Genomic DNA, 27,500 nt, shown 5'->3' on the forward strand with positions numbered 1-27,500 from the left:
AATGTGCACTGTCCATCTTAGATCTCTTTAAATACTCCTGTTCAGTACTTGATGAAAAGCTTACAAATGCCTCTCAATTCATTGTCAGTTCTTTCTAATACCAGAAAACCAGGAAGCTTTTGAAGGGCTATTATTATGATGGACATTATACATGTAACCAGGACTTGAATTTGGACCAAGTTTGGTGATGCAGTACAGTAGTTTCTTATGTTAAAATAAACTATAGATACAGATGGTATAGAGAAAAAAGAAGTGAACAGAAACAGAAATTATGATAAAATTATCATAAAATGTACAGTCACATATTTCCTATCAATAAATCTGTTAAAACAGAAGCAGATACTGTCATATGAACCAGTTTTTCATCTATTATACAAGTAGTTAATCCTGATAGAGTTCTGTTTGTTTTTTTCTTTTTAACTACTGGGGCCTGGAGGTCAGGACTTAATTTGTCTTCAAATTTTAGGCGAGGAATAAAGGGATCTATGAACCAGTATTTGGCAGACCATGTTAACAAGGAAGTAAGAGTTTCCCACTGTAAGTCTCATCCACAGGTTGTGGCCATTTTTTCAAGGTCACATTTGGTTAAGAAAGAATTTGGCTAACATTATGCTAAGAACCTTTCCAATCACCCATACATAATTGGGATGTTTAATTAAGTGACATGCTCAATATGCAAATGCAACACATTCAGAAATGTTTCAGCTGAACTGGATTGTAAAATGAGGATTTGCTTATTATAGCAAATAAAATATTTTGATCCATTTTTATAAGTCTTACACTAACTCTTAAGTTTCATTTGAAGGGAGACATGATCTTTGCATTGTCCCTTAAGATTTTAACCTTTTCAATGAGGTACATTTAGAAGTTTAATGTAAAGGCATAATTTATTTCTTAAAACATGTGAAGTCATTAGCAATCTATATTAGTATAATATCTAAATGCTTTCAGCTTGTACCATTTTGACTCATTTCAAGTTTCATAATTTCCCCTCTTTCATCTCAGAATATATAACCCTGTCTTTACCCCGTATGTCTTGGTACACAGAGCTACATATCATTTATGCTTAATCCAGCTAATGAGAAAATAAATAAGGGTAAATGAAAACCTTATTTGTGCATCACTGTGGGAATTTTAGTTCTGTCAGTATAGTAAATATTAAGAGTCTCAACCAGAGTTGACTGTGTCTCCTTTTTTCACTCTTGAAGAGTTTAATTGATAGACTACAGTTTTCACTGGGACACTCATTTTAAACCAGCTGTTCCTTTTGGTAGGTGCATAATGTACTATATAATGTACTGTATTTTTTAGACCTAATCAGACTTTTATTTGCCTTGTCACCAGAAAACATGAGATAAACATCTCCCTCCCCTCCTCTATCACGTCTAAATTATGGTCTCTCATTAGAGTATTTGCAAGAATAGAAGTATATATCTAGTGGAAAATATTTCCTTAAGCTTAGCACTTAACTTGCAAAGGTATATATTTATATATGAAAGTTATCCATAGACTTAAATCTGATGCTCTTTTTACCTGCTTAAATATTGATAAAGTGGCATAATCTTCAAAAAATGTTATGTACTCAGTTAATCTCTATTCATCTTTGTCAGTGAATCCCTAAAGTAGCTTGCAGTAGCAAAAAAATGCAATGTAACAGTAACAAAAGTGATAAAGGAAGAATAAAGGAAATGTGTAACTTAGAATGTTTCACTTAAAAGTGGAGAAATTCTGCATATTCTAAACAAGGCCAGTGGAGCAATTGACATTTGTTGTAGGAGAAATGAATTTTCTATTTAATAAAATATTTTTAATTTTTAGTAGCCCCAAATGTTTTATTTTGGGTGAGTTTATGTAATGTGGATTTACAGGTGATAGTACTGGCTTATTTGTAATGTTAGAAATCCCTCAGAAGTGCACTTGTGCTTTCCTATAAATATAATTACAGCCTGTGTTTAGTTCATATGGAAGTAGAATGCTCAGTTAGTTGCCTTTTTTCCCCCTACATATCCATCTTTATATCTGTATTTTGCCAATTTTAGATGGCAGTGTCCTAGATAGTAAGTTAAGCATTCTGAAAATGCTTAACATTTTCAGAATATCACATAAGTATGATACATAGGATTTTAGAATAATGTTGATTTGATGGTTATTTATGTCATTAACTTTTAAATGTAAGGAAAACACTCACAAATCATTTTAAGAATTAAACAGTTAATTTAACCATGGTGAAAGGGCTGCTGCTGCTGCTGCTAAGTCACTTCAGTCGTGTCCGACTCTATGCGACCCCATAGACGGCAGCCCACCGGGCTCCCCCGTCCCTGGGATTCTCCAGGGAAGAACACTGGAGTGGGTTGCCATTTCCTTCTCCAAGGGAAAGGGCTAATGATCTCTAAAGAATGCAAAGATAGAAAACTTGTTTAAGCCTTGCTTATACATCAAATCAGTCAGACTAGGAACAAAAGACATAGGGTAATATAATTTATATAAGGTGAAACCTGACTGAAAACTTGCATTGTATTATTGCATTCATAAAACTTTTATTACCAAGTACATTTGTTATCAGTTACACATAATGTACTTTTGTTTGCAAACAGATATCATTTAAGTGAAAGCGTTCCATATGCTCAAAAGTGGTAAGAGATGTGGCAAGCTTCTCATCACATGATAGACTTTATAGAAGGTATCTACGTATGTGTCGAACTGCCTGCGTATATGTGATCTAGCTACCGACTTATCTGTTTATCTGAATTGGCAACCCTTTTAAAAGTTAACTTCTCTTTCTCTGTTCTTTCATTTCAGTTTGATTCCTTGTTATTTGGAGACAGTATGAGGCAAATGATTACTGGAACAAAAGGCTTTTTTGTATATAGATTTTTTTTTTCCCAAACTATTTTCTAACCATTTCTTTTTATCAAAGAACAATTAAGCAAACTGTCCGTTAAATTTTTCAACAGATCGACACCTATTGGCCCAGTTAATTTTATAGCATACATTTCAGAAAGCCTTATGATATTTTCAAGTACAGTAATCTAAAGGTATGAGAGTATGTTCTAAAAAATTCAGGAACATTTTTTAAAATCATTTTTGAGTTCCTTTCTGTTATTCCATGATCCTTTCCCTTATTGTTACAAAATGATATGTAATGAATCCATATTTCAAGATAGCAAAGTAGAAAATATTCTTTCTTTAGTATGAAATATGAAGTATAAGTGTTTCTCTTCTTTTGAGAGAGAGAGGAGTTAATTCACCCTGAATTTCCTTTTTTTTTCTTCTAAATTTGTTTTCATTATTAATTTCTCCTTTCTTTATGACATAAAGTGCCAAACTCAAAGTGTTTGAACTGTGTTAAAAATGACTCAGGATAACTTGTGAACCATGTCTATGGTTCTTTTTTTCTCTTTTCAAAGACATGTTGTTCTAAGAATTTGTTCAAAAGCAGTGTTTATATAAATACTTGCTTTTATTTACAGTAAAAATGAATCGTTTTTTCTAGGAAAGAAAGTGATTGCTTTTTCAAAGTTTGCAAACTTGCCAAGTTGACAAGTTGTCTGATTACTGATTAGTATAAGCAATGTCTTCATAGAGTGTGACTACCATCCGGTTGAGCAGATGGATACCTCAGGCTTCTGTGCAGGAGGATTCCTTGTTCACCTCTTTTGGCAGCCTTTACCTTTACCTGTCTCTCCACAGACTTTCTCTCAGACTTTCTCCCTGCTTTTCCCTTACTTTGCATTTTCCTTGCTTCATTTTTCTGTTCTATTTCTTTCTCACTCTCCTCATATCCTTTTCAGCTCTTTAATTTTCACAACTTTTGAAAGGGAAGTAAATGGTAGAAAGGACATTTTGAGCAAAATACCTTAACTTTTTTTCAAATTAATGAATAGCCATTGAGTAATCTTTATATTTCCGGACTTCCTGGTATAAGTTTAGTTAGCTTGAAATAAGAAAATGCTTAAAGGATAAGCTATAATATTAAATTTAAGATCCTTTCTTTGAGAGGACCTATATGTGTAGCTATTTTCTGGGGGTGTATAGGTAAATAAACAAATATCCTATATTAGTTACTATATGTACTCATGTAGTAATATATATTACTGTGTATATTTTTCTAGTACTAAGTATAACATATATATATATGTATATATATATATAATTTGAAGATGGTGGTTCTATTTTATGAGTAAGTACACTGCACATACATTCTTTTTACTAGCTTTGATAACAGATATTTAAATGTGTATTTTTCCAGTTGTTTAATCATTATTACATCTATCTTAATCATACCAGTAAACTATTTCAAAAGGTTTTTAACTTGTAGCACTGTGCCATTGATAAAGATTATTATGAAGTATTGAGAAAGCTGACATGTTATTATTTATTTCTAACTATGCTAGTCAAAGCAACACATCTTAGCATAATACATAAGAGGTGGAATCTGATAATATCTGATGCCTTTGAAAACCCAGTGTCTAAATACTGTGGTACCTTAATGCCGTTATTCAATAGTTAAATAATATAACAGAAATTCTATAAGCCTGGTCGGTCATCATTAAGAAAGGGTTTGGTAGAGATGCCGAGAGGGCTCCGAAGCTGGTCGGCGTCTGGTGACACCCGCTCTTCCCGCGTCTGTCCCCATTAAGGTGCCTGTGTCGGTGGCCATGATGACGCCCCAGGTGATCACCCCTCAGCAGATGCAGCAGATCCTCCAGCAGCAAGTCCTGTCCCCGCAGCAGCTCCAGGCCCTTCTCCAGCAGCAGCAGGCCGTCATGCTGCAGCAGGTAACGTGGGCTACCGACCCCGGAGCGCTGGCGCCTGCGCTGACAGTGCCGTGGGCATAAATGACAAATTCTTTCTCCGCTGGAAAGGACGCCTTGTCTGTATCCTGGAATGTAAATGTAGCATTGTAATTGCAGAACTGCTTAGGAAAATTTAAACCCCTTAGTCTTTTTAAAGTCATTAACATCTAGAGTAAGAGCCGAAAGAAGTGTCATTTCATCATGAGATAAATTGACATTTAAATGCTTAGGTGCATTGGCTTTGTAGACTTACCTGCAAAAATGCAGGGAGACCTCCAGGTGATTGTTCTTTTTGAAATTCCTAACCCTCCAATATTCCTTTTAGTTCACACAAGGATGAAAGTGATACTGACCTTCTGTTACAATGGAGAAAGTAACATCTCAAATTTTCCTTTTCAAAATTCATTTGGAATTTAGGAAAAGAAGTATCTACTTATTATAACAAAGTTGAGCAGCTGAGCCATCAACTCATGAGATTTATCTTTTTCAAATAACAAAAAAACTGATGTTCCTAATGTATATATATTATTGGAGCCTCAAGTTTATATGAAGTGGACTTTATGTCATAGACTTAATTTTTCATAGAGAAAATAATGTGCTTTAGCTGAATTCTTATAGATTTAGTTACTTTGCTATGTTCTGTGATGGTGACCACAGATCAACTACTTATATTTCTAACTCTGATGTTCTTCTGTCCATCTGATGGATTACAGTTTTTTCCTGGTAAGAACTGGTCACCCTGATCTTCTGTAACTCTGTAGTTGGTTCTTATAAATGGTAGAGTAGATGGCAGATATAATAATCTAGGCTATTCATTTGGCTCTAGCACTTTAGAATACAGATTTTTCTATACCCCTTCATTTAGGATATTTTGGACTCTGAATTGCAGTTTCAGAACTGGCTTGGGGAAAAAAAAAATGTAGCAGCAGCAGCAGCAACAGCAGCAGCAGCAGCAGCAGCAGCAGCAACAGCAGCAGCAGCAGCAACAGCAGCAGCAGCAGCAGCAGCAGCAGCAGCAGCAGCAGCAGCCGCATCCTGGAAAGCAAGCAAAAGAGGTAGGATCCGGCCAGCTCCTGCACTCAGAGGAGCGCGAGGCTGGGAAGGGCACAGAGAGGCCAGGGCAGTCTTTGATCTTCCCATCACCAGGCTCTTGCTGTCCACGATGCACTGTTATGCATGTGTACTGAGCTTAATAGCAGTGACAGTGGAACTCTCCTGTTCTCCTTTTTTGTAGCATGGGACTTAAGAGTTATAACCCAATGCTGCTGTCGTCTAATGTTCACTAACGAATCACAGTGTACAAAGAGCAAGCTGTGCGGTGGACAAAGTACTGGTTATCTTGCATGCACGGAGAATCTGAGTTGGTGAGGGAACCTTGTTTTTCTCAGTGGTGCAGCTCAGAGAACACGCATGCAAATTGAGCCTGTTGTTGGGGGTTGTGGGGGGAAAATGGAGAAAGTGGTTGGGCACAGATTTCAAAGTCACAGGCCCCTGATTAATGACTGCTACTGTAGGTTTGGAGTGGCGAGTAGAAAGTTCCAGTTTGATATGCTCATAAATCAAACTGACAAGCTGACTTCTCAGGCCTAGCTTGCACTTGTCAGCAAACTGCATCAAATATAAACATAATACAAACAAAACATGTTGAAGTAGTTAAATTGATCAGCAGGTATCAGAGCTGTTGTCTTCAAGCTGCCCATTATGCAAACGTACAGGAAACAGTTTTGACCCCCTGAGGCTTTGTTTCTGTTTGGATTTGTGAATAGAATTTCAGACAGCCATCAACTACAGAATAGAAATTGCTCCCTTATTTCTCCGGAGGCTTTGGGCAATCCACATGACTTGCTCCATTATGCAGTCTGTTTTCCAGTGAGCGCATCAGAAGTTTCTCTTTTTCCCAAACTAAAAAGGAAAGGTCTTCCACAGCAGCTTGTCTTTCTCTGAAGTGTGACTGCTTTCTCATACCCTCCTGAGTCCAAGGAGTCTGGTTTGTCTTGTAATGCCTCACAAAATTGGAACTTATACTTTTCCTTATAATAAGGGCACTTTTTTGGGCCTTGAACATAATTCTGCCTTTAATATATTCCAGTAAGAGAGAAGAGGAAGAGAGGGAGCTAACAGGCCTGTCCTATGAAGGCTACATCCCAGTTTACTAATAGATCACTAGAGACTACGGTCATGGACTTCTGCAGATCAAACTTACTGAGTTGGAAAAAAAATAAAAAGTGCTGTTGAAGTTGACTGTTTCCATCAAGTGTCATTCTTTGAGTATAAATAAATTTATTATCATCTGAAATAAGCCCATTTAAAACATCTGAACCACTGTGACACACTTTCTCTAGACCTTGTTCTACCCTCTCTCTCTGCTGCTGTGTTAGTATTTGAAGGAAAAGCAACTGAACATCTAGAACTCGCTCACATTCTTCCCTTGAACTTTGACGGTGGGATGACACTCACACATGCACCAGGGCAATGAAACGAGTGTGTGTTTTTCCATGCGAGCACTGTTTGCACAGACTCTGCCTTTCGTTCACTGGGTTGGGTTTTCTGACACCAGCAGCAGCAGCAGCAGTTGGCAGCCCAGCAGCTTGTCTTCCAGCAGCAGCTTCTCCAGATGCAGCAACTCCAGCAGCAGCAGCATCTGCTGAGCCTTCAGCGTCAGGGACTCATCTCCATCCCACCTGGCCAGGCAGCACTCCCAGTCCAGTCGCTGCCTCAAGGTACATTCCAAACATGGTGCACATGTCATTTCTGAGCTTGCATTTCTGTCCCTGTGTGGCCTGTCTGCATCATCCCTTGAGGAATGTTTTATGACCTTCATGTTTATTATTGAAACATGATTGTTATGAAAACAAAACCCAGTGACTTAAAACCTTTGCAGGGCAGCAAAAGCAGTTCTAAGAAGGAAGTTTACAGCAACACAGTTTTACCTTAGGAAACGAAAAATCTCAAACAACCTAATCTTACAAGTAAGGCAGCTGGACAAAGGAGAACAAGCAAGACCCAAAGTTAGTAGAAGTTGTGAGTATGTGATTAACTTGCACATACTACTATATATAAAATAGATAATCAATAAAAACCTACTGTATGGCATAGGGAACTCTGCTCGTACTCTGCAATAATCTATATGGGGAAAGAATCTGAAAAAGAGTAGATGCAGGTATATGTATAACTTGGAGAAGGAAATGGCAACCCACTCCAGTGTTCTTGCCTGGAGAATCCCAGGGACAGACGAGTCTGGTGGGCTGCCGTCTATGGGGTTGCGCAGAGTCGGACACGACTGAAGCGACTTAGCAGCAGCAGCATATGTATAACTAAGTCACTTTGCTGAGTACCTGAAACTGACAACTTGTAATTCAACTATACCCTTTTATAAAATAAAAATTGAAAAAAATATGATTGTTAACATGGTTGCATGTCTCTTTGTCTTGAGACTCAGAGATTTTTATTACACACTGCTTTTTAAGTGTGTGGTAAACTGCTTTCAAGTGCTCTGTTAGATATTAAATGTGTATTTATTTGTTTTATAGAAGAAAATGTATAAGAACAGCACAATTCAAGCTCTTAAATACATACTGAAGATCTGCAGGGAATTGGATTAGTGAGAAGGCTAACAACACTTTATTTAACATAAGTGAGCTGATAGGAGTTTTGGTGAACAACTGCTAAGAAAAAGATAGATGCTTCTAATCTTCACACTAAAATCCCGACATCTAAAAGGGAGGTTTTATGGATTCCTACAGAGAATATTCCAAGTTATGCTTGGGGGACCTCCTCATACATCCTGGACCATACTGATCCTCCTTTCTTTAAAATGATGTTGCCTATAATGTGAATTATAGCTTTAAAAAGTTGTCAATTGTATTCTTGTTTTTCTAATAAGAAAAACTTGGATGTACTTTAATAATTCAATAACACAATACCATACAAATATACAACTGTATGTATTCATTATTGGACTCAACTGGGGAAATGGAAAGGGTTCTAAGTAAAAAAAGAAAACAGAATAGTAAACAAAATGGTTCTTTGTGTGCTAAAATTCTCAATACTGGTAAAATTCATATATCTATAAATATAATGGAAAGCATATTCTAATTTCCATTAGGATTTTGTTGGAATAAGCTTTAATCCAAATGAACTTTAATTCAAATCATTTATGCTTGTTCCAGTGGAGCTCACTTTGTAGTAATACTCACTATGCATTTTTCTGCCTCCATAGGAGACACTGAAGAAAATAAAAAATGATTAAGTATACAAAAAAATTATAATTAGGCGAGTAACATGGAAACGTACATTACCACATGTCAAATAGATAGCCAGTGGGATTTGCTGTCTGGCTCAGGAAACTCAAACAGGGGCTCTGCATCAACCTAGAGAGGTGGGATGGGGACGGAGATGGGAGGGAGGGTCAAGAGGGAGGGGATATATGTATACCTAAGGCTGATTCATGTTGAGGTTTGACAGAAAACAACAAAATTCTGTGAAGCAATTATCCTTCAATAAAAAAATAAAAAGAAAAAAAAAAGAGCCTTTTAAATATTCAAGTTTTTGTTTTGTGCACATTGTTAAAAAATACCATGGTAGATATTTTTCTCTTTATTTATCAAATTACTATCTCTGTGGCTTAATTTCCCCAGAATTCCTCTTTGATTTGACTTTAGAGCCTCTGTTTCACCTGCTTGCATCACTCTGAAGAAATCAAGAGAGATTAAGTTTAAATTGTGAAAGAAAAACAAGGCAGTAAAACCATTTTTTCTGTGTCATTCCAAAGAGAATTGGAATAAACCAGCATGATTTTATTTGAGTAAAACCATTCAAACATTTTAAAAATGTTTAAAATGCTCATAGAAACAAAATGTAACATATAAAATGTATTTGTTGAACTGCATTCTTTCAAATCAAACATACAAATATCTTGTGAACAAGGAAATTCATTATGATATAACCATTCTAATAGGTTTTAAATGAAAGCTTTCTCTTATTCCCGAGCTTTTTTTTTTTTTTTGTAGAATTATCTCCTTTGTTTTTCTTGTTTTTTTTTCCAGTTTTATTGAGATATAATTTATATACAGCACTTTATAAATTTAAGGTATGCAGCATAGTGATTTGACTTACATACGTCATGAAAAGATTGACTTACAACCCTGAATTAGTCCCTGATGTTTCACAATGTAATGATTCACTATTTCTCTACTATATAAAGTGATCGATCACCACTTACTTTTCTTCCTTTTGTATCTCCATAAAACACATGAGAAATAAAACACACAGAGTGGAAGATATTGAGGGAAAAGAAGTAAAACTGAAAATATTTGAGCAATCTTGGTTTGAGCAGAAAATGGATTTAAACATTTTTTTAATTGAAATAGAGTTGACTTACACTGTTGTGATAGTTTAACGTGTTAAGTGATTCATATATATATACACAAAAATATGTATAGAAAGAATATATATATACACATATATTCTTTTTCAGAATCTTTTCTCACATAGGTTATTAAAAAAATATTGACTGTAGTTTGCTGTGCTATATAGTAAGTCCTTGTTGGTTATCTATTTTATGTATAGTAATGTGTATGTATAATCCTGAACTCCTAATTTATCCTCCCTCCCCTATCCCCTTTGGTAACCATAAATTTGTTTTCTATGTCTGTGGGGTTATTTCTGTTTTATATATAAGTTCATTTGTGTCATTTTTCATTTGGATTCCACATATAAGTGATATCATATGATACTTGTCTTTCTCTATCTGGTTTACTTCTCTTAGTACGATAATCTCAAGGTCCAAACAAAAAAAGATGAAAGTCATCACTGTGTTTTCAACTGTTTAGATAAATATATGGGAAGTGCCATTGTGGAGACTCATCAGCCAAACTCAGAAGGAATGTGTCAGATAAACCAGCTACACTAAAGGAACATGAATTCATAGCACACTCTTGGAATTTCAAAGTTAAAGTGGGAGAAAGTAAAAAAGTAATTGTAAAAGTAAAAAAGATGAATCTTTGCCTCAGCTACTGGCTGTTTTGAACAAAAATGTTTTAATTATTTTTTATCAGCTTTTCAGTTAACTTTTCATGAGGTTTTTGGTTGTTTGATTAATTAGTCACAAATAATAACCATATGAAAACAAAGTAGGATTAATATGCAATGATAATAGTCTCATTGTAGTTTTAAAAATATGCTATACTAGCAATATTTATCCCCATGATTTAACACAGCTTGCTCAGACTACTTTTAAAGCTATGACTTTTTTCAACTGTATAAAAATTTGTACATAGAATTAGAAATTTATAATTTTGATAAGGAGATTCACAGAGATTTTTCTCAATATTGCAAAATGATGCAATGTTATATTTTATCATTTTAAAGTAAGGCATTTTAAATACTGAGCATTTAAAGTCATCATGAACATTACTACCGTTTCTACAATCCTGGATTTTAATGTGAAGTAGACAATTAAATTATGATCTCTAAGTTTGTATATAGAGTGACTGTTGGTATCCAGGAGTGAAATAAGAAAGGATGGATTTGTAAATCCATCTTGAATAAACTACTGATTGTAAAACTATTTAATGCATAGTGTACTTTAAATGTCAACTAATAATTATTTAGTGACATATCTTCATAACATAGTACCCTTGTTTACTATGGTACTTAAATAGGATTAAAAAATTAAAAGGTTAAAAAAATATGAAATTATTGTGACATGCACTTTAAACTTTGATATATATTTTTGACATAAGAAAGAGGTCAGTGTATCCCAATACACAGTACATATTCACAAATTTAGTATTAGTCCAGAAACTTACATATATATACACATACATACCCTGGAGAAGAAAATGGCAATCCACTCCAATATTCTTGCCTGGGAAATCCCATGGACAGAGTAGCCTGGTGGGCTACAATCCAGGAGGATGCAAAGAAATGAACATGACTGAGCAACCAAACAACAAAAACACATACATATATGTGTACATATGTGTGTATACACATACACACATATACATACATGTTTCATTCCAACTTTTAAAATATTTTTGAATTTATAATAGCTGTCTGTCTAAAACATTTTCATTACCAATCTGAGAGACCAAACAGGGAATTCTGGATAACCAACCAGTGCAATTTTGAACTAACACTTTGTCAAACTAGATGAGCTTGGAATCAGAGAACTGTCGAACAATTTTAAAAAAAGATATATTTTGAAATAAAGTATAATAATGTCTTTTATGTTGAGTTAGGACTCTGCTGAAGTTCGTCTTTGGCATGTGTTCAGTCAAAGTCAGCTATTTGGCTTTGACTTCATGCTCTGCTTGTGAAACTCCAAATAGCCAAATTCCTACTTCAACACCATTCTGGCATCCTTGATTTTTTGCTTAATCTGTGATAATGGGCTTACATAGAACATATATGTAATAAGGGTAATAGTACTAGCATTATGAACAATGTAAGTCATGAAGAATTATTGTTACCAACTTAGTATTCCCTTTCACATACCAATAAACCTTCTATTTGTAACTTAATGAAATCTTTGGAGTTTTACATCCTGGAAACTCCATCAGTGAGCTAAAGTTTGAATGAAAATTTATTACTGTGGGACTAAAACTTTGCGAGTTACTTGTGAATGCTGTTATGCATTAAAAACTAACTTAGGGGGACTTCCCTGGTGGCTCATTGGTAGAGAATCTGCCTGCTAATGCAGGAGACAAAGGTTCAATCCCTGATCTGGGAAGATCCGACATACTGAAGAGCAGCGAAGCCCATGCACCACAACTAGTGAGCCTGTGCTCTCGAGAACAGGAGCTGCAACTAATGAGCCCACACCCTACAGCCTGGGCTCTCTGCAACAAGAGAAGCCACTGCAATGGGAAGCTAGCACACAGCAACTAGAGAGTAGCCCCCATTTTCTGCAACTAGAGAAAAGCCAGTGCAGCGACAAAGACCCAGCACAACCAAAAATAAGTTAATTATTTTTTTAAGTTTTAAAAAATTGACTCAAAAAATAATAAGTGAAGTCTCTCAGTCGTGTCTGACTTTTTGCGACCCCATGGACGGTAGCCTACCAGGCTCCACCGTCCATGGGATTTTCCAGGCAAGAATTTTCCAGGCCAGAATACTGGAGTGGGCTGCCATTTCCTTCTCCAGGGGATCTTCCCAACCCAGGGATAGAACCCAGGTCTCCTGCATTGCAGGCAGACACTTTACCATCTGAGCCACCAGGGAAGCCCTTAAAAAAATTAGGCTTTAAAAACGCTAACAGGGGTAAATAAATACATAGGGAAATATTAAAACTATATTGAGTTAGTTTTTGTCAAAATTTAAATGAGATAGGAAGATAGAGATTAAACTGGGTTTAATGCTCTTTAGGTTATATGTTTTTAAAACAGTTCTATTTGTCAATTCTTTATGAGTTGTAGGAAAACTTTAAAGGAGAATATCAACTTTGCCACATTAAGATATCATAATCAAGAAAAATGAGAAATCATTGTTTTTGTAAGAGAATATCAAACTATGAACATTTTAATAGTTAAATAATAGCAAGAACATTTTTTATGTCAGATGTATTCCTGTATCCTAGAAATTCCTTACTTTGGTTGAGATACTTGCCTTTGTTCTCGGTTTCAACAAAATAGCTAGTTTTACTCCCTGTAATTCAGCATTTGAACAAAATGCTTATTTGGTACACCTCTCATTGAAAATAGATTTTAAACATGGGCATTTTGCATACAGGTTATAGTAAGCCGCTAGTCAAATACAGATCAATAAGATGTTAGGTTTGGCAAATTATAAATCAACACATGACTCTCTGAGGGACAGCTCAGCAACTGCAATAATTGTTGCCACTGGAGACTTCTGGGGACCCAGAGGTCAGGACTCGTAGGGAAATTTAACTTTGCAAGGCATACCCTTCTCTAAAATTCAGTTATTTTGCCCATGTGTGTATACTGGTTTTTCAAATTATAACATTTAAGATGAAAAGTAAAAATTAATAATTCAATAATTCAAATTATTTTATATCAGGTTGGTTCAATATAGCATATGAATAATACAATACCTCTATAAAAGTATACTTTTATTATTTTTAGTTTTGAATAACCCTAGAAAATAAGCAGAGCATTATTAAATAAGTTAATTAATTCAAGTAGACTGACTTTTACATAATGCCATATTAAAATTACTTAATATTAAAAATTGTTACTGAATGTAGAAAATAAAAGGATATGGAAAGAATTATTTTTATTTTTGAGTGTGAGAGAGCTGCTCATGTATTAATAATTTTTACCAGTATGTGAAACCACTGGAATTTTTAAATTATGTGTGCCTGAAGGATGTATAATCTAGATATGAATCTAGATATGAATCACCAAATTTTCATTAATTCTTAGCACAGTGCTTGGCACCTAGTAGTTACTCTACAAACTCTGACTCTAGGAATAAAGAATTACTTGATTTATCTGTGGTATTATATGGAATTTGATTAGGAATTATTGTTTTTCTTTCAACTCCTGAGAAAAGAAACCTTTTAATGCTTCTCTGTAGTCCTGGCAGTGAATAGCAACAAACCCAAGTCACCATACAGAAGGAAATAGGGTTTCTCAATTTTTTTTGTGGGCATGAAATTGTTAAATTACATAACTTTAAAACTTTGGTATATACTATTGTATGTATCACATGGACCACAGCCTTGTCTAACTCAATGAAACTATGAGCCATGCCATGTAGGGCCACCCAATACGACGGGACATGGTGGAGAGTTCTGACAAAACGTGGTCCACCAGACAAGGGAATGGCAAACCATTTCAGTATTCTTGCCTTGAGAACCCAGTGAACAGTATGAAAAGGCAAAAAGATAGGAGAGTGAAAGATGAACTCCCAAGGTCAGTAGGTGCCCAATATGCTACTGGAGATCTGTGGGGAAAAAACCCCAGAAAGAATGAAAAGACAGAGCCAAAGCAAAAACAACACCCAGCTGTGGATGTGACGGGTGTTGGAAGTGAAGTCCGATGCTGTAAAGAGCAACCGTGCATGGGAACCTGGAGTGTTAGGTCTATGAGTCAAGGCAAATTGGAAGTGGTGAAACAGGAGATGGTAAGAGTGAACATAGACATTTTAGGAATCAGCAAACTAAAATGGACTGGGATGGGTGATTTTAACTCAGATGGCCATTATATCTACTATGGTGGGCAAGAATCCCTTAGAAGAAATGGAGTAGCCATCATAGTCAACAAAAGAGTCTGAAACAAGAGTTTTGGATGAAATCTCAAAAATGACAGAATGATCTCTGTTCGTTTCCAAGGCAAGCCATTCAACATCACAGTAATTGAAGTCTATGCCCCGACCAGTGATGCTGAAGAAGTTGAAGTTGAACAGTTCTATGAAGACCTACAAGACCTCCTAGAACTAACACCCGAAAATGATGTCCTTTTCATTATAGGAGACTGGAATGCAAAAGTAGGAAGTCAAGAAATACCTGGACTAACAGTCAGATTTGGCCTTGGAGTACAGAATGAAGCAGGGCAAAGGCTAATAGAGTTTTGTAAAGAGAACACACTGGTCAGAGCAAACACCCTCTTCCAACAACTCAGAGAAGACTCTACACATGGACATCACCAGATGGTCAATACTGAAATCAGATTGATTATATTCTTTGCAGCCAAAGATGGAGAAGCTCTATACAGTCAGCAAAAACAAGACTGGGAGCTGACTGGCTCAAATCCTGATCTCCTTATTGCCAAATTCAGACTTAAACTGAAGAAAGTAGGGAAAACCGCTAGACCATTCAGGTATGACCTAAATCAAATCCCTTATGACTATACAGTGGAAGTGAGAAATAGATTTAAGGGACTAGATCTGATAGACAGAGTGCTCGATGAACTATGGTCGGAGGTTTATGACATTGTACAGGAGGCAGGGATCAAGACCATCCTCAAGAAAAAGAAATGCAAAAAGACAAAATGGTTGTCTGAGGAGGCCTTACAAATAGCTTTGAAAAGAGAAGCAAAAGGCAAAGGAGAAAAGGAAAGATATACACATTTGAATGCAGAGTTCCAAAGAATAGCAAGGAGAGATAAAAAGCCTTCCTCAGTGATCAGTGCAAAGAAATAGAGGAAGACAATAGAATGGGAAAGATTAGCGATCTCTTCAAGAAATTAGAGATATCAAGGGAACATTTCATGCAAACATGGGCTCAATAAAGGACAGAAATGGTATGGACCTAACAGAAGCAGAAGATATTAAGAAGAGGTGGCAAGAATACTTAGAAGAATTGTACAAAAAACATCTTCATACCCAGATAATCACAGTGGTGTGATCACTTACCTAGAGCCAGACATCCTGGAATGTTAGTCAAGTGGGCCTTAGGAAGCATCACTATGAACAAAGCTAGTGGAGTGACGGAATTCCAGTTAAGCTATTTCAAATCCTAAAAGATAATGCTGCGAACATGCTACACTCAATATGCCAGCAAATTTGGAAAGCTCAGCAGTGGCCACAGGACTGGAAAAGGTCAGTTTTCATTTCAATCCCAAAGAAAGACAATGCCAAAGTATGCTCAAGCTACCACACAATTGTACCATCTCACACTCTAGCAAAGTAATGCTCAAAATTCTCCAAGCGAGGCTTCACCAGTATGTGAATTGTGAACTTTCCGATGTTCAAGCTGGATTTAGAAAAGGCAGAGGAACCAGAGATCAAATTGCCAACATCTGTTGGATCATCGAAAAAACAAGAGAGTTCCAGAAAAACATCTACTTCTGCGTTAAGGCTATGCCAAAGTCTTTGTGTGGATCACAGCAAACTCTGGAAAATTCTGAAAGAGATGGGAATACCAGACCACCTGACCTGCCTCTTGAGAAACCTGTATGCAGGTCAGGAAGCAACAGTTAGAACTGGACATGGAACAACTGACTTGTTCCAAATAGGGAAAGGATTACATCAAAACTGTATATTGTCACCCTGCTTATTTAACTTATGTGTAGAGTACATCATGAGAAATGCTGGGCTGGATGAAGCACAAGCTGGAATCAATTTTGCCAGGAGAAATATCAATAACCTTAGATATGCAGATGACACAACCCTTATGGTAGAAAGCAAAGAACTAAAGAGGCTCTTGACAAAAGTGAACGAGGAGAGTGAAAAAGTTTGCTTAAAACTCAGCATTCAGAAAACTAAGATCATGGCATCTGGTCTCATCACTTCATGGTAAATAGTATGGGAAGCAGTGAGAGAATTTATTTTTTGGGGCTCCAAATTCATTGCAGATGGTGACCGCAGTCATGAAATTAAAAGATGCTTACTCCTTGGAAGGAAAGTTGTGACCAACCTAGACAGCACATTAAAAAGCAGAGACATCCCTTTGCCAACAAAAGTCTGTCTAGTCAAAGCTATGGTTTTTCCAGTAGTCATGTATGGGTGTGAGAGTTGGACTATAAAGAAAACTGAGCGCCAAAGAACAGGTGCTTTTGAACTGTAGTATTGGAGAAGACTCTTGAGAGTCCCTTGGACTGCAAGGAGATCCAACCACTCCATCCTAAAGGAAATGAGTCCTGAATATTCATTGGAAGGACTGATACTGAAGCTGAAACTTCAATACTTTGGCCACCTGATGAGAAGAGCTAACTCATTGGAAAAGATCCTGATGCTGGGAAAGATTTAAGGAGGGAGGAGAAGCGGACGAAAGAGGGTGAGATGGTTGGGTGGCATCACGGACTCAATGGACACGAGTTTGAGTAAACTCCAGGAGTTGGTGATGGAGAGGGAGGCCTGGCATGCTGTAGTCCATGGGGGTTGCAAACAATCAGAGACAACTGAGCGACTGGACTAAACTTATTGCATGTATACATCCTTGAAATACCGTTTTAAGGGAAAGTGAATAATCTTCACTTAAGATTTTAAGTTGATTATTATTCTATGATGCTCTAGTCCACTGATTACCAGATCCCAGGTTGTACTTGCCAGTACCCTAATTTTGTGATCAATTGAACAGATCTTTTAACCTAGCATCATTGAATTTTCACTTGTTGCAGGCACTTGTATAGGCTCTGGGGATAAATCTTTGACAATAACCAATAGTAAACCCTGCCATTATAAAACTTACCGTTTAGTGAAGAAGACAGACAATAAATACAGTATACAGTGGTAACTGCTAAGGAGAAAAATGAAAAAGCAAGGATCAGAGAAACTTAAGCAACCGTATGAGATGGGAGAAATTGAACTTGTAGACAAGATAGCTAGGGAAGGAGTCCTGGGAAGGGGCTATGTGAGTTGTGACCTTAGAAATATGAGGGTGCTCTTGAACAAGTTAATTAATCTTCCTGTACTTCAGTGTCCTCATCTCTAAAATGAAAGTAACGATGATAGTAATAGTGGTTGGGCGTTACATCAGTTATCATTTATGAAGGCTTTGCAAATTGATTGACATATGAGTAGCACTGTATATATCTGTTAAATAAATCAGACAAAGAAATCGGCCAGAGGAGTGAGTTGGAGTATAACTGAGTTTTGAACACGTAAGACTGGAGAGTCTGTTAGGGTCACAGCGAGATGTCAGATAAGCAGCCTGCAATTCAAGGAAGAGATCTAGGCTAGAGATCACTGGAATACTAAGCCTATACTTAGTATTTGATCCTGAAATAAATTAGTGTAATTGTAGAAAAAAATTTATTGAGTTATTTTTTCCTTACATATTTGAAAAACACTGAGTTAAAGAAAGAGATCTAAGATATCTCTGTTATTAAACATCTCAGAACTGTTTTACTTGCTTACATAAGCCATGGGTCTCCTAAATCGAGACAACAGATCTCTGAGATCTCTTAGACTCACAGCATTTAGGGAGTACTGTTTCATAGAATAAAATGCTGAATTTGTTATAATACTGCCTGAAAAAGTGAATTAATTCTTGCAAATCATCAAAACATTTAAAAAAAAACCTCATGAAACCTTCAAAATGGCACAAAGTTGATCAGCTAGTTGTTTCATATTTTAAAATAGTTTTGTATCCATAGAAAATAACTAAGCAAGTTGATGTGAAAACGTCTCATGAGCAGTGTGATAGTTTACTTTTTAAAAATGCTCCCCAGGTTATCTGCAATTGGAGTAATCTATAGAGCTTCAAAAACTACTGATGCTTGTGTTCTGACTTCAGAAATTATGACTTAATTTGTTGGTGCTGTGGTGAAAGCACTGGAAATTTTAAAGGATCCCCAAGTGATTTGAATATGTAAACTCTTTGGGAAGCCATTCTTACTAACAGAAATCCCTTTCTGACATTATTTTTCTCTATCCCTTATCTGTAATACTTAAAATATTCAAACATTAATTATTTAAAATATAAATATTTAATATTGTTAAAATATAATATTATGTTAATTAAGGACCATTATTTGGACTGATTTATCAAATGTTTACGTGCCTTCTGTTTATTATCCTATCATTGTGATACCGTGGTAGTACCACTAATTTTCAATGCAAATGAATAGTATAATGGAATTCTACTTTAAGGTAAGTAAATATGTAGGTTACCAAAGTTATTAATAAAATCTGAAAGCTAAATTATTATTAACATCTTAACTATAGTCTCAGAAATATATGTCTTTAGCCAAAATATAAAATGTTACTAGCCACTCAATCTGGTAGGATCAAATGGTACCATTTATAATTCTTTAGACTTTTGCCTTACTGGAAAGCAATACTCATAAGTATTGGGTTGGCCAAAAAGTTCGTTCAGGTCTTTCCAGGAAATGTTATGGAAAAACCCTAACAAATTTTTGGGGGGTTTTGGCCAACCCACAATAGTATGCCCTTTAACAGAATATTTATGTATGATAGTAACTAAGATGTCTTTCAGAACTGTATGAACCTGTTTTAATCAATTAAATCAACAACGATTGAGCACATACTAGGCAATGTTTTAGGAACTGAGTGTCTGCCAGTAAAGTAAGAAATCCTTGCTCCTAGTAAATGGTAGAGGGAGACTGTAAAACAAATAATATAGCTTAGGGGTGGTAAATGAAAGAAAGTAGATAAGTCCTGATAAAAGGCAGGTAGGGAGGGGCAGTGGTTGATAGTGTGTTCAAAGACCTCTCACAGGAATGACCTTTGAGCCACCTAAATGAAGGGAGGGAAGAAGCTGTGAGAAGATTTCCAACCAGAGAGTGGCCTAGGTTGTGGGAATAGCTGGAGCAAAATCCTGAAAGGGAGCAAATATTTGATGCATTCGAGAAATAGCAGAAGGCTTATGTAATAGAATGAAATGGAGGGAGACAGTGATGGATGAGGTCAGAGACATAGATAACAATCAGATAATATACTGAAAATACAACTACCATATGACCCAGCAGTCCCATTACTGGAAATATACCTAGAGAAAACCATAATTCAGAAAAACACATGCACCCCAGTGTTCATTGCCACATTATTTGAAACAGCTAGGACATGGAGGCAACCTAAATATTCAACAACAGAGGAATGGATAAAGAAAATGTGGTATCTATGTAGAAAGGAATATTACTCAGCCATAAAAAGGAATGAAATTGGGTCATTTGTAGAGATGTGCATGGACCTAGAGACTATCATACAGAGTGAAATTAAGTTTTCTCAAAAAGAAAAAAACATATATCATATATTAACACATATATGTGGAATCTAGAAAAATGCTATAGATTATTTTATTTGTGAAAGAGAAATTGAGACACAGATAGATGTAGAGAACAAATTATGAACACCAAGTGGGGAAAAGGAGGTGGTGGGATCAATCAGGAGATTTGGATGGACATATATTGAAACAATGTATAAAATAGATAACTAATGAGAACATTCTGTTTAACTCAGGGAACCCTATTCAGTACTCTGTGGTGACTTAAACAGGAAGGAAATTTAAAAAGACGGGATAAGTGTCTATGTATAACTGATTCACTTTGCCTCACAGTAAAAACTAATACAACATTGTAAGCCAACTATAGCCCAACAAAAATTGGAAAAAAAAGAAAAACAAAACCTTTTACTCATAAATTTCAAACTTCTTTTAATTATAAGGAAAATGCATGTAACATAAAAATAAAAAATAAGTGCCAGCTCCTCATAGGCTGCAGTAAGTTTTTTTTTTACCCTCTTCTAAGTGTTCTCAGAAGCCATTAGAAGCTTTGCTGGGGAAGTGTCATGGTTTAATTTACTTTTAGAGAGATAACTTTGGGCTGATAGATGAAAAGTAAATGATCCAAAGGCAAAGTGAAAACAGGAAGACAGTCAGGAAGCTATAGCAGTGTCTAGGCAAGAAGTGACCGAGAGGCAGCAGACGAGATGGTGAAAGTTCTGATACCGAGGGTGTGTTGATGCTCCGCAGAAAAGGATTTGCTCATGGAGTTTTGCTGTTAAGACACCTAAACACATGCAGCCAGGCAACAAAATGTCACAGTCATGAAAGTTTCAGAATCTTAGGTTAAAGCTAGAATTAAATTAGTCGTTAATGATCTTTATATAGAAAGTATTTCCTTTGTAACAGAAATACCTTTCTTTATTAACGCATCCTCTTTTCATAGAAAAAAATAACTTTTAATAACTTTGAGAATCTGAGCCATCCTATCATTTCTTTAGTCTCAGGATATGTCTTAAAATCTTGAGGAGCCAGAATCACCAAAATGACAGCTTTTGGTAAAACTGTTTGAAATTGTGATAAGCATAGCAACCTAAGGTTTCTCTTTTCATTTCTCATAAATCAGGTAAATTTGCATAATCTGAACCAGAAAGTTGTTTAAAATGAGTAGTTGATTTATTCTGTCAGTCATAAAATGGAGGAGAAATTTAGATATTATATGCTTAATTGATCCATTTAAGTAAACATATTGGCTTATTTAGGACCTGAAAATGAAATTCAGTTATTTCCTTTGCCTCTCTGGGAAAGATCAAAATACTTTGATAATTGTCAAATGTATTTTTCTTTTGAGTGTTCACCGTTTTCCTCTGACACTTGTGTTTTCCCTCCTTCTTTTTTTTAATTTCTTTTTATATGTATTATTTCCAAGTGTCTTTGCCTTTTAGTTCCTCACTGATACTAGCAATAAATATAAGTCCAATAATTTTAATTTTAATACTGTTGAAAGTCCAATACTTTAATTTTCAAATGGAACTTGCTGTGTTTTTTCAACTGATCCTTGGTATTAGCACCAATACTATTATTTCTCATAGTGGTCTTGAATTGGTAGTCTTTAACAGATAAATGATTATTAAAGAGAAAAAAATTTAGTGCTGGTGATGTAAAACTGATTTATCATCATATATTAATTATTCTGGTAACATCACTTTTGTTGTTTGCATCAATCCAGTAATAATACTAAGGTCATTATATGAACTTTACTTTGTTATATTAGTGGGGCTTCCTTTCATTTTATAGCTGGCTTAAGTCCTGCCGAAATTCAGCAGTTATGGAAAGAAGTGACTGGAGTTCACAGTATGGAAGACAATGGCATTAAGCATGGAGGGCTAGACCTCACTACTAGCAATTCCTCCTCGACTACCTCCTCCACCACTTCCAAAGCATCACCACCAATAACCCATCATACCATAGTGAATGGACAGTCTTCAGTTCTAAATGCAAGGCGAGACAGGTAAATTTCATGACATATATTTTGTTACTTATCACCAAATTTTACTTTCACTATTTGTAAAATGAAAGATAATGATTTGTACTTAACAGAGGCAGAAGGTGTAGGACAGAAAATTAAATAGGTAGAAACTTTTAAATTATCTTATATATTATTTCATCAGAAAAAAAAAAAAACAGCTTAAATGCCAGCAGTTTGATGGATAGAATGGGGAATGATAGAATGATGGATAGAATGGGGAATTTCCTGAAGAAAGTTATTTTATAATAAGTGCATGTAGAATTATTATGTCAAAAGATGCTATGATTAACTTGATTGCTGAAATGAGAATCTTCTTACCATTTTAAAACTTAAGAATGAGTTTCAAATAATTAAAGATGCGTAATATATATATGTATGTATATGTACATATATAGATATCCCCCTTAATATATGTTACAACCATGTGCTTAGAAATCAGAGAATAGATATACACAAGTATGCAAACACAGGTATCATAAACCAGAAGAAAGAAGAGTTATAAATATATAATTAAAATGAACTTATGGTAATGCCCTGGATAAATTCGCATCAAAATTCCTAAAGAAAAATTTAGATTTCAGTTACCGACACTAAGTACATTATATTAGATCTTTTTTTTCAACTTAGTGTTTTTGGTTGTATAAAAAGTACCTTTGTAAAAGGGTTACCCATATACTTTTTATCCATTTAACTCTATTTATGCAGGCATATGGTAACCTAATCAGATCCTTTAATGTGATTTACATAAAATATATAAGGTAAAATATTGCTCAGTGAAAAATACCTTTTAAAACATGGAACATAAGTATAGGACTTCTTTACAGAGTGGCTTAATGCCATATGATGTAGAGTTATAAAATTCATATTTCAGTGTAGTAGATTGACAATGTTCTGTAATGTGAATACCTGCCTGTCAGCAATAAACTCTTTTCTCATAAACAAGTATTTTTCCAAAGAAACATGCATTTATACAGTACAGTTAAAATATAATGCTATAATTTGGTGATGTTTTGGTCTTTCTTGGAGTATCATGAAAATTTTTTCTTGTTAGATTTCATTATTGTAAAATGGTGTGCTTTTGAATGCTTTCATGCTGTTGTTTTAATTGAGAGTAATTTGATGATTATATACTTGAGAAGTTGGTTGATATCTCTAGGATCTATCTGATACAATACTCACTTATCAAAAGTCTTGGCTAATTGTAAAAGGGATAGCTAATGAATACCATTCCAAAGTAGAATTTTTTGATCAACTGTAACTAGCAGAAATATATATGATTCACACATAAATATTAAACAATGTAAATGATTCTAAAGGTCCATATTATCTCTAAAAGAGCATATCAAAAATCTTGTGGTGATTTTCCTATTACTTTCTTAAAAACACAGGTTTTTTTTTTTTTTTACTTGACCACATATGAATATATATTTTTATTTAGAGGTAAATGTTACATTAAGGTCATGTGGCAGGATTAGCATATGATATTATACAGTCCTCTTAGATTTTCATCCTTTATTAACAGTCATCTTTGGCTTTATTTCTCCTCTAATTGGAACATCATCTAGCCTTGGCAGTTGAACTATTCAATAGAACGATTAAATTTTTCTGACTGCTCTGAGCTGAATTGACCTGTTTTGACCTGTTTGTCACTGATCGTAACCTGACAGGCGCTAGCAGCCTGCAGCGATTATGGCTTTTTGAGATGAATCTGACGTCGTGTTCTCTTGCTACAGCTCGTCACATGAGGAGACTGGAGCCTCCCACACTCTCTACGGCCATGGAGTTTGCAAATGGCCAGGCTGTGAAAGCATTTGTGAAGATTTTGGACAGTTTTTAAAGTAGGTTTTTTACTTTTTTTTAGTGGAGGGAGTGGATTATATGGGAGTTTTAGGCAGTTTTGCTGTAAATAAGCAAAAGAAAGCTGAAGAAAGAAAATAAAGGTCCATCCTAAGGCACTCTGTATGTTTTCTGTGTATTTCAACGAGTGGATTAGCAAACTCAGGCTAAGAAGGTTAACTCTTCATCTTTACTTTTCATGAGAAAATTTCACGAAAGGTCTTTGAATGAATAATAAAAAGTAGACTACTATAATAGTGTCATTAATAATCGAAAGATATGTTTGTAGGATTCACTTAAATTTTGAGCTTTCTATAAAAATTTCCAGTAAGATTATGTGAGAAGTCATATGTGTGCATGTCTGTGTGTGTGTTTTATAGAGACACACATTTAAACAAAAGACACATTTTAAAGGCTTATTTTTATTGCAGAATTTTTATTTCTTACTTTAAATAATGTTTAATGTATTTATTTACTAAGAGTAAAAAACTGAAAGTTAATCATAGCTGAAATTTTAAGATAGCTGTATTTTTTCCATGTTGTGACTTGCTGCCCTGAGAATCATAAAGAAACATAGATGGCCCTAAGTTTGTTTGATAGACTGTAAAGACTTCTCTAACTTAAAATCAAAACTTTGTATATCCTTAATTTCTTCATACAGTGATAAAATATTTTTTAATTCCTAAGAGGTTCTTTTTCAAATGAGAATATGCATCTTTCATGAAACATTTTCCACCCACAATTTCAGAATGCAAGAGACCTAAACAGAGAGCTACAGATAGGTTTATGGAGATGAGTAACTTCACAGGCTGAGACTCTTATGTTGTCATGGAGCAGCTAACAGGGTCAATGAACTGTTTCATGCTTCATCAACAATTAAGTTAATTAGCTCATTTGAAATTGCATTGCTTTGTTGCCAGGATGTTGGCAGAAACATCAAAAAGATGTGTTTACAAATGGTATACTACAGGGTATAGAGCAGAAGCACCTTCACAGCAAGGCCCAAGTACTTGACATCATAGTAACTGTATAACTGAATTACACGAAGACTTCCACAAGGAATTTTTTAACTTTTTTTTTTTAATTTCTGACCAATTAAAGGAAAAAAATGCTTCCTATATTACTGTGGACTTTGTACACGGCCTTAATAGAAAATTTGCACTATCCAGAATAGTTGTGAGCTGCCATTTTGTTGGGTAGGAAGCCGATTCAAATGTTCTAAGCAAAAAGAGCCCTTCAAATATTAGGCAACTTTGCTGAAGATTTCTTATCTAAGAAAAATAATATTTGTTAAAACAAGGACAGAAAATAAGAATATTCATTCTTTGAAGAACTAATTTCATATTTCTTCATTTTAATATATTAGTTCTGATTGATATATTATTATTTATCATTAAGATTATTTAGAGGACTTATGCTGCTATTTCTTAAGAATAGCAATTTAAGCCTTATTGCTCAGTCATCATACATTTTATTGCTCTAAGTTCTTATTTCTAGCAAAATTAAAAATAAAGCTTTAAGAAAAAATATATATCTTTCGATATAATTTCCTTTATGGCACATGGAAATAATCATTTTTATCCATCTCAAATTTGTATAAATATGAACTCTCATTTTACCCTCCATGAGTCTTTTTCATATTCATGCTAGTATTTAAAAATAAAACTGAAGAAGTTACAATTAAAAAAGCATTTCCTTTCAATTAAATATCAACTTTGGTTCCAAAGACTGACCATTTTTCCAGCCCATTAACTTTATAGGGATGACAGAACACATGACAGTAGATTTTAGGGCTCTGCTTTCAGTCCATTTTTGTCATGATGCTCTTAGATTCTCTAAGTCAAATAAATGTGATAGATTCTGTTAATAGAGCTAATGCCAGTATATGGTACTAAAATGAAATATTAATTTAATGTATTTTTATACTGGTATTGTCTTTTTGTTGTTGTGTATGGGAAATTTGAAGAGAAATAAAATGATATGTTTTATTAAATTAATTTCAGTTACTCAGGAAAAAAAAGTTGATTTAAGTGTCTGTGTGGAAAGTGAATTGAAGAAGGCATTACCGTTAATACAGATTTTCTTGGAAAGAAGATTTTGCTTTTCTTTTGTAGTAATGGAGAGACTAGAGAGTCTTGGAGGGGAAAATGTCAGGCAAGTCAAAAAGCTGTAAAGTTTTTAACTCGCAAGTTTTTTGTACATACATTCTCCAGAAATGTGGTACCCAGTGTTTGTTATAAAAGTTTTTTGAGAAAATGCTATGGCATTTTTATTTCTAAAATGCACTAGAAATAAGTTGTATAGCTTGAGCTGTACTTTGGTATCAGACAACTTACCCATTGTCTGGATTCACGTAAAGGAAACTATCCATTATTACTATTTATCCTGCATATGTTTAGTAGCAAAGGATAGTAGAAAATATACTGAGTCCCAAACTCGCTTTCTCACATTGCATCACCATAAAAAGTGGTAGAATTCCTCAATTTTTGCCCAGCACCAAATAAAAAGCCATCAGAGGACAATTGCTTATGAATAACATCCATATTCTTAGCCATGTATACATATGCGTAATATGTATTCTTCAATATTCAATGAGGTTTTTTCTATTGGATTAAAAAATAAGACTAAATTAGAAACTGTTATTTATAACAGCAAAGATGAAAGCAGAAAAATAGAAAAATAAAAGATAAAAAAGAAATTCTAGATTAAAAGGTGTCTAGGAAAATTTTTGAATTACTGTGAAGTAGGTTGTTCAGAGAAGGTAACCGTTTTTCTAGTCACTCTTTGAGGATCTAAGATCACTAAAACGATTTAATACTAGTTCTTCATTATTGTCTTATAAATGTCAAGGTGTAATAATATCCAACAAAACTTTAGTGTAGTTTGTCTGCAGAATTAATTATCATTCCATTGGCCTTATGTCAGCTTGAATGTAATAGATGGATTGACTTGTAAGAGCTTAAACCAAAAGGTTTACAATATATAACATTCAAGTTGGCAGACAAGTGTTTTTGAACCTGCATGTGCAGATGCCAATAAACAAAATGTGGTCTGAGATGCAAAGATAGAAATATTCTTTGAAGAAAGGCAAAATGGTTAGTGTCAATAAAATATCAGTCTATTAAAGAGTAATTAGTTGATGAAATGAGTTAGGTTTATTGCAAAGCTTAATATTTTAAGGTTTAACACTATATGAAAAGCAGTAGAAAAGGTAGTAGAGACAGAATATTTAATGGAAAGTTGTTAT

The 27,500-nt window shown here is 34.8% G+C and overlaps 1 protein-coding gene across 1 annotated transcript in view; it reads left to right on the top strand.

The window, feature by feature from the left end:
- The window catches only part of FOXP2 (forkhead box P2), a 579,712-nt gene that overhangs the window by 498,623 nt on the left and 53,589 nt on the right, over positions 1-27,500 (top strand). Inside the window, exons 7-11 of the mRNA XM_070468584.1 lie at positions 4,641-4,778; positions 5,720-5,851; positions 7,354-7,516; positions 22,186-22,399; positions 24,151-24,255. Of these exons, the coding sequence (XP_070324685.1) occupies positions 4,641-4,778; positions 5,720-5,851; positions 7,354-7,516; positions 22,186-22,399; positions 24,151-24,255 (752 nt within the window). The remainder of the gene's footprint in view (positions 1-4,640; positions 4,779-5,719; positions 5,852-7,353; positions 7,517-22,185; positions 22,400-24,150; positions 24,256-27,500) is intronic.

Source organism: Odocoileus virginianus, chromosome 1, assembly GCF_023699985.2.
Source record: "Odocoileus virginianus isolate 20LAN1187 ecotype Illinois chromosome 1, Ovbor_1.2, whole genome shotgun sequence".
Lineage (NCBI taxonomy): Eukaryota > Metazoa > Chordata > Mammalia > Artiodactyla > Cervidae > Odocoileus > Odocoileus virginianus.